Source organism: Solenopsis invicta, unplaced genomic scaffold (genome assembly GCF_016802725.1).
Source record: "Solenopsis invicta isolate M01_SB unplaced genomic scaffold, UNIL_Sinv_3.0 scaffold_3232, whole genome shotgun sequence".
NCBI lineage: Eukaryota > Metazoa > Arthropoda > Insecta > Hymenoptera > Formicidae > Solenopsis > Solenopsis invicta.
This window is the reverse complement of record NW_024105274.1, coordinates 41,857-50,330: the sequence shown is the minus strand read 5'-3', so window position 1 is coordinate 50,330 and position 8,474 is coordinate 41,857. Positions and strand designations below refer to the sequence as shown.

Here is an 8,474-nt window from a genome sequence, read left to right as displayed (position 1 = left end):
GAATACAGATGGTTCGCAGGGGCGGCGCACTCACCGTTACGCGCGGGTGTGTAGGTGCCTGCTGCGCTCAGCTGATACAACACACAAGTCTTTCTCCCCTCTCACTCTCTCTCTCTCTCTCTCTTTCTCTGTCACATCACAATGCTAGCTTTAACTTAAAAATGTAATTAATTTTCTTCTTAATTTTAATGATTTTAATAAGAGAAGCCAGGAAATTCTTTATACAGTCGAAGAATCAAACAAAGAATTGCACGAAATCTAGTTATTTAATTACATTTAATAAATTATGTCATTGCAAGTATTCAAACAAATATTTATAAAAATTTAATAACTTTTTTTTTCAGTGTAGAATCTCTTAATATGAAAAAATAATTTTAATAAAATAAATAGAAAAATATTTCTCAATAAATTTTATTATTAAAAACAATATTAATCACTACTTTACTTTTAAATTGCCGCGTTCTAACTTCTGTTCGACCAATCACGCATTCATATTCGATCATAACGTATCCCATAAAATCAGTCGGCTCTTTCCTGTTGTCGAGTAAACACGTGTTATCTGTTCGTCGCGCGTAAACACGAGTTTTATCGAGCTACATATTTTCGCACGCCGAATGACTAATAACACAAGTATACACGGTTTTGGACCTGAGCAATCAAAAGCTGTTTATAAGGTAGATTCGGGGGCTGAATCCAAATCAGCAGCCCGTTGTTTGAAATTGGTTCTAGTTTTCGAAATATTCAATAAATTCATTATTTTAGTATTTTTGACCATTAACGGCCATTTATTGAATTGAAAAGTATAAATCAGAAATGAACAGAGGTTGAACTGAGTCTTTTATATTTCTTGGGATCTGTTTCACGCTTTAGGGTCCAACAGTAGTCGCTCATCATGCCTTCGTCCCAAAATCCTTGGTATCGCCTTTCGATTTTCGCTATGTCTTGATGTAGCCGCTCTCCTTGCTCGTCGCTCGTATCGCCCAAGTTTTGTGGGAAAAAATCAAGATGTGAATGCAGAAAGTGTATCTTGAGAGACATTCGAGCTCCAATCTTGTGGTAATTCTTCAAAAAATTGTCGATTACTTGTTTGTAATCCGGTGATTTGTGGTTACCGAGAAAGTTGTGAACAACATTTTTAAACGATGCCCATGCTGCTGCTTCATCAGGCGTTAAACATTTTGTAAACTTTGCATCAGCCATTACTTTTCGAATATCAGGTCCGACAAATATTCCTTCTTTGATTTTTGCGTATGACAGTTTTGGAAACAACTTGATTAAGTACTGGAAAGCCGGTCCTTCGCGATTGAGCGCTTTGACAAAGTTCTTAATAAGGCCAAGTTTAATATGAAGAGGTGGCAATAAAATGTCCTGTGGGTTCTCAAGTGGTATAGAGGACACATTTTGTTGTCCTGGCTCATAATGGGTACGACTCGGCCACACCTTTCTCACATAATGATGATCAACTGCACGGCTGTCCCACAGACACAAAAAACAGCAAAATTTCGTGAATCCAGATTGCATCCCAACCAATAGACCAATAACCTATAATGAATATGTAAATCAATTAATATCTATTTCGAAATTAAATACAATTAATTTATTTCTCAACCTTTAGATCGCCACAAATTTTCCATTGATGCTCATTGTATTTGATCTTGGCCAAAATTGTACGCATTGTGTCATAGCATTCCTTAGTTTGTACTGCGTGAGCAATCGGAATCGATGGTTTTTTATTTCCAATGTGGAGTAGAGCCGCCTTCAAACTGTATTTAGAACCATCTATGAACAAACGCCATTCATTTTGATCATATGCTGTATTCATCACATCAAATAAACCTTTGATGTCATTGCAGAAACACATGTCATTTTCTTTTTTGAAGAAAGGTAAAATCGCGTGATTTCTATTTCTGTATATAGTGACTTGTGTTGTAGGGTCAAGATGTTTCCATTCCTGCAACCGTGATGCAAGCAACTCTGCTTTTTGTTTCGATAAATTCAAATCGCGAATCAAATCACTCAGTTCACTTTGCGAAAGTAAATGCTTTTCTTCCATAACGAAATCGCTTTCCTTGCTCGACTGTGATGAAGACAAAGTTCTTAGGACATTTTTTGCGCTTATACCTGGACAAATTGGCAATGGATCACTGTCCGTACGTGGAACTGGCTTCGACACTGATGATACGTCCGGATATTCATACCGTGCTAGTTTCTTTGCATTTATACCGACGACATTCATTGAGCAAAAGTAGCAATCATCTACATGATTTTTCTGTTCTCTCCATAACGTTGGCACAGAAAATGAAAAGTATATATTTTCACCAAGTGACCACTTGTACAGCTTTGTTCTGCACGCGTTACAAAACAATTTCGGTACCCATGGCTTGTCAGTGTTTACTACAGCAAAACCAAAGTACTGCAAATACGCATCTTTGAGCGCATTTGTCATGATTTTTCCACGTTTTCCGAGCATATAACATCCACAAACGTAACAAAAACACTTTGAATCGACTGTGCAACGTCTTCTCTGCATTTTCACACGTTCCGAAGCACAATCACAGTACAAAAACAAGTTCCGAAAGATGTTCGATGCAACGTGGTCAGCTGATAGCTGTTATAAGAGCGCAGTACCGCTACCATCCGCGAACTCGAAAACTAGAACCAATCTTGACAAACGGATTGAAGATCTGAGTTCAGGGCACCAAATAACGTTAAGAATCGTTCTCATCTGCTCGGGTCCAAAAGTTGACCCGAATTTGTAAACTTGTGTAATTATTTACAGTGATCGTTACTTAAAGTGATCGTTAATTAGTTACTCAAGTTTCATTGATCAAGTGAATGAATTGTGTATTATGATATTAAAGTGATAATTTACGAAAGAATCAAAGAAACTTTGGTCTGTCTCATCGTGGAGACAAGTAATTGATCGCTGTACAGAATAATACGTAAGTAAATGCATGTCCAAACTTGTTCTGTGCACGTGCGCGCGCGCGCTTGCTCTCTCTCTTTCTCTGTGCCAAAAAAAATACTACTGTTTCTAAAAACTCGAGATATAAATATTTTTGTAGATTTCGTGCAATTCTTTGTTCGAGTCTTCGACTGTACAAAAAATTTCCTGGCACTTCTCTTATTAAAATCATTAAAATTAAGATGAAAATTAATTACATTTTTAAGTTAAAGCTAACATTGTGATGTGACAGAGAGAGAGAGAGAGAGAGAGAGAGAGAGAGAGAGAGAGAGTGAGAAGGGAGAAATACTTGTGTGTTATATCAGCTGAGCGCAGCAGGCACCTCACGACACACCCACGCGTAACGGTGAGTGCGCCGCCCCTGCGTACCATCTGTATTCGATCCTTGATACGCTAACTTAATCGGCTGATATTTTAAAATCTAAGCGTCTGACAAATTTTGGCAAAGGAAAAATCGTCTTAGAATTCGACCAGGAATACGTCCCTTAAAAAACAACGGGTTATTCTGAATCACCCTGTATATTCCATCATTAATTAGGTATTTTATAATATTCATTAATTATATGTATGTATACAGGGTGATTCAGAACGACCCATGTGTCCCTGTAAAGACGTGTTCTTGAATAAATTCTGAGACGATTTTTCCTGTACGAAAATTTTGTCCGACGCTTACTTTTTGAATAATAAAAGGATAAAGTTAGCGAATCACGGGCCGTGTACACATGGTAGACAAAGGCGCCACAACTCACCGTCCAACGCGGGCGCTTACTCGTGTCGGACGGTGAGTTGCGGCGCCTTTGTCTACCATGTGTACACGGTCCGTGATTCGCTAACTTTATCCTTTTATTATTCAAAAAGTAAGCGTCGGACAAAATTTTCGTACAGGAAAAATCGTCTCAGAATTTATTCAAGAACACGTCTTTACAGAGACACATGGGTCGTTCTGAATCACCCTGTATAATGTTGCGGCTCGGTCACCAACCGTCACAATATATGACAAAACAAGCGAGCGCGTGCACAGCCGCTATGCGGTCCTGCCGTGTGTATAAGACTCCACGCAAACAAGTGAGTGGCATCACCGCTAGGTGGCTGCGCCGCTGGAGACCTTCTCGTGAGTCGAATGCAGCCACAGGTGTTATATTTAGACGCCACCGCGGCTGACTCACTAACTCACACTTTAGTGAGACTTTAAGGAAAATCGTTGCTTGTTGTAATTTGGAATTTGGAGACGAATACTCGTTCTGATTCTTTTTCTAATGTGACGTGTATGTGGAACGCTGTTCCACATAAAATTTTATATTTTTACATGTAAATAATATTTTGTATTGTTATTTAATCTTGAACATAAATTAAAATTATAATTCAAATTAGAGATGGAAAAAACAGGTCACTTTGAAGAACTAGTTCGCGCAAACTAATTCACAGAAAAGACTCGTTCATATCTTTCGCGAACTAGTTCATATTTTTACACATTTGTTGTGTCACTATTATAAGCGCGTCGATGACCTATTCGGACAAACTTGCAACTTGCATAATTATATGCATAAAAAATTACCCAATCACATACTATGAGTCTTTATAAAATAAATGCAATTAAAAAGTTTTTTTCTACAGATACCGTTATACAGCTATGAAAAGTGTGTGCTTCTTGAGTTTTCTACAATAAGTTATTAGTCGATGGCATAAGTTATAAGCCATAAAAATGGACCAATTACAATCGAATGTGAAGAGAATATTCAACTGTGATTGATCAAATATTATGGCTTACGATTTATAACATCTTCTAGTAACTTATTGTAGAAAGCCTATTATGCATTTTATGTTATAAGTTTAAGGACGCTTTCCACACTATACGCGATCAGTGATTGGTGATGGACAATATCCAATAAAAGCTCTATTTTTCTTAGTTTGTCACTAGTCACGTGCAGTGTGAAGGGCATTAAAACTAGAGACTATTTGTACATCTGTTTATTGAACGAAAAAATTAACGTAGGTCATTCATCTTGCTAATTCATTTTCACTGTGCTTCTTTAACTCTGTTGTTATTCTAGCACTTTTTACTCATTAACATATAATAAAAGTTATTTGTATTAGTATAAAGTATATAATCAAAATGCCTCGTCAGCGAAGTCCATTATGGAATCATTTTCAAGTTACAGAAAATAATAAGTGTAAATATTGTAGTCAGCATGTTAGTATCACTGGTGGTTCTATTGGAAATTTGACAAAACACTTGAAAACCAAACATAAGAAAATTAACAAAGATAATGCAAGAATTAATGAAGATGTCAATGATGACAATGATGATATAGTGTGTAATTCTAATATTCAAGAAGTAGTAGGAATAACCAATTCGAATATTGCCACGACTTCGAACGAAACAAATACACAAATACACAATTAAATATTAAAGATTTTTTTGTCAAACCCGTCGCATTATGTAAATCAAAACAATTTGATGAACAATTGATAAAAATGATTGTAAAAGAGTTCCATCCATTTTCAATTGTGGAAGACTCTGAATTTATTAAATTTGTTAAATTGCTTTGTCCAGGTTATTCTCTACCAACACGAAAAACTGTAACTAATAATTTATTACAACAATTATATTTATCAAATTTAGAAAAAATTAAAATCAACTTTAAAGAAGCTAATGCAGTTTGTCTTACAACAGACTCTTGGACATATATAAACAACGAAAGTTTTATTGCTATAACAGCTCATTATCTTGATTCTAAATTGAAATTAACGTCAATATTATTAGAATGCTTATCATTTCACAACAGGCACACGGCAGAAAATATATCAATTTGCTTAAAAGATTGCGTACGAAATTTTCACTTACAAGACAAAATTGTTTGTTGCATCACCGATAATGCAGCTAATGAAATTACCACTATTCGACTTTGCAATTGGCGTCATTTACCGTGTTTTGCACAACTCTTTAAATCTTGCATTACAACAGAGTTTAAAAGAGATTTCAAATGTAACAGTAAAAGTTAAATCTATAGTCGAATACTTCAAACAATGCTCATGTTCTTTCAAAATTACAATCAATTCAAGAACAAATAAAATCACCAAAATTAAAACACAAACGAGATGTCATAACTTGATGGAATTCTACATTCGATACGCTGAATAGAATTTTACAAATTAAAGATTCCATTGTTTCAACAATAGCAGTCTTATAATGTGATGTGTTATTGTTAACAAGTCAGGAATGATACGTTATTAAAAAAAGTGTAGAGATACTTAAGATATTTGATGAGATCACGACTGAGATGAGTGAAGAAAAAAATATTACAATTTCAAAAATTATACCTCTCGTTAATGTTATAAACAAAAAAGTTAATGATTATTATATTGATAAAATTGTAATAATGCAAATGATACAGAGTTTGAAGGATTCATTGAATCATCGTTTCAAATATGTAGAGGACAATGAATTGATGTGCCAAGCTACCATTCTTGATTCAAGATTTTAAAAATATAGGTTTTCTAACAAAACAAAATTTTCTTCTGTTTATGAAATATTAAAATTAAAAGTTTCCGCTGTAAAATTGAATGAGCTTCAGTTTACAGATAATAATGAAACATTCCCTGAGTCCCAATCAACAAATTCAAGTATATGGGAAGATTTTGATAAAAATATTAAACGTCTTTGCGGTGCAAATAATCGTACGGCATCAGCTATTATTGAATTGAATAAGTACCTCCACGAACCACTTTTGCATCGCACAGAAGATCCATTAAAATGGTGGAAAAAGAGAAGAATGGTATACACTCATTTGTATCAAATAGTCACAAGAAGATTGTGTATAATGTCAACGTCTGTTCCATGTAAACGAATATTTTCTAAAGCTAGTCAAGTACTAACGCAAAGACAAAACAGATTACCTTCGTCCAAAGTTAATCAAATTATGTTTTTAAATCATAATTTAGAACTTTTAATGTCTTTTACGCGCAAAAAATTTCGTAACAATACTTGTTTTCTTTTTAAAAGAATTATAGAATGTTTCATTTTCATTTTGATTTTTGTTCAAAGTTTAGTAAAATTAAATGTATCCTAACCATACATAAAAATGTTTATTTCACAAGTACAAATTAATTTTATTCTGTTTTTAAGTAAGTTTTTCTAATTAAAAAAATTATATTACTTTGTTGTTTTATTTTCGTTTTGACTTCATTTAGTCTATTAATACAAATATTATGTGTAAAATTTTTTAACTGTAGATTACAATGTTAAATTTTTTGCAGATACAAAGAAACAATTTTATTTTGTTGCTAGGTATTTAAGTCTTTTTTTAATTCAAAGAATTATGTAACGCTGGTGGTTTTCGTGCGGTGCGGGAGGTGTCGGAACACGGTGGCGGATAAGCTCGCCGGATTGGTCGGGTTCGGTAGAATAATCGCACTCGGTATTTAGCTGACAAACATATGAGATCTTTATTTAGCTGCAATATTTACACATAGCCTTATGGCTTATTGAGTCTAGCGCCTCGTGGCGAGTGGACCTAGCCTAAGCGGGGACGCGATTGGCTTGCGGTAGTCGCGGCGGCCAATCGCCGTTGAGCTGTCGGAATCGCTAGCTTGGGTGACGGTGCACGGACGACGACGCGCTTGCTCGATGAAAACGTTAAGCGAGAGCCGGGATTACATTTACACTAAAAGAATCAAATTGTGATGTCCGTAACAACACGGGTGAAATGGTAAAGCGACACGTAATAAATCTACTTACAAAAGATACATAATAAGAACTTAACTAAACGCGGTGTTTTTAAACGGACACGGTGTCCGGGGTGGTCGGGGAGTCGCGGAACGCGGGATTGGAGCGTCGGCGACGATTCCGCGTCTCGCCCGAGCCGCCTCGTGCAAAAGGAGGCGAAGTTCTCGTCAGGACGCGGATGCCCTGACGAGGCTTTAGGTTACGAGAGACTCTTCCCTGAGGGAGAGGACGGATGGGATTGGCTAGGGATACCCAGCCTGCGGACTCGACGAGGATGCTCGTCGTGGGCGGTGATTCGCCGAGGATACTCGGCTACGGAGCACGGCGAGGATGCTCGCCGTGATTGGCTGTGTACGGTGTTCGGTAGGACAGGATTAGCCGAGGATACTCGGCTACGGCGAGGATGCTCGCCGTGCTTGGTGGTGTACGGTATTCGGTATGACAGGATTAGCCGAGGATACTCGGCTAGCCGGAACGACGAGGATGCTCGTCGAGGGGAATCAGGCTGAGGCGAGTATTCTCGTCCTGTTGGGAGTCGGAGTGCGGTCGAGGATACTCGACCTGTCGGATTCGGCGGACCGGGAAGATCTGTCTCGGCGTTCCCACTGCCGGCTTATATATCCGAACGCACGGTTGGGCGGACCAATCCGTGCGTTCGGTCGGCTGGCCCGGAGTGGGAGCGTTGCCGAACGCCACGGGCGGCGCGCGTGCTGCCGCGTGATCGCGCCGGCAGGTTAGCTCGGTGCGCGCACGTGGCGTTCTGCCGGTGTATTGCTCGGGTGG

The 8,474-nt window shown here is 37.5% G+C and overlaps 1 protein-coding gene and 1 pseudogene across 1 annotated transcript; one reads left to right on the top strand and one right to left on the bottom strand.

Moving 5' to 3' along the window:
• Window positions 1–595: 595 nt before the first annotated feature.
• Window positions 596–2,770, bottom strand: LOC120359907. Its single transcript, XM_039459349.1, has 2 exons — window positions 1,610–2,770; window positions 596–1,542 (listed from the first exon to the last, which is right to left on the bottom strand). Exons 1-2 carry the CDS (start codon window positions 2,528–2,530, stop codon window positions 808–810), a joined length of 1,656 nt encoding a protein of 551 aa, XP_039315283.1. The 5' UTR covers window positions 2,531–2,770; the 3' UTR covers window positions 596–807.
• Window positions 2,771–6,198: 3,428 nt separating this feature from the next.
• Window positions 6,199–6,969, top strand: LOC120359906 (annotated as a pseudogene).
• Window positions 6,970–8,474: the final 1,505 nt, after the last annotated feature.

What these genes read in the sequence shown, in the direction of transcription:
- LOC120359907 (XM_039459349.1), bottom strand. Translation starts at nt 2,530, where the DNA reads ATGCAGAGAAGACGTTGCACAGTCGATTCAAAGTGTTTTTGTTACGTT. An exon ending in AAATTTGTGGCGATCTAAAG is followed by an intron (nt 1,543 to 1,609) that starts GTTGAGAAATAA and finishes TATTCATTATAG; the next exon opens with GTTATTGGTCTATTGGTTGG.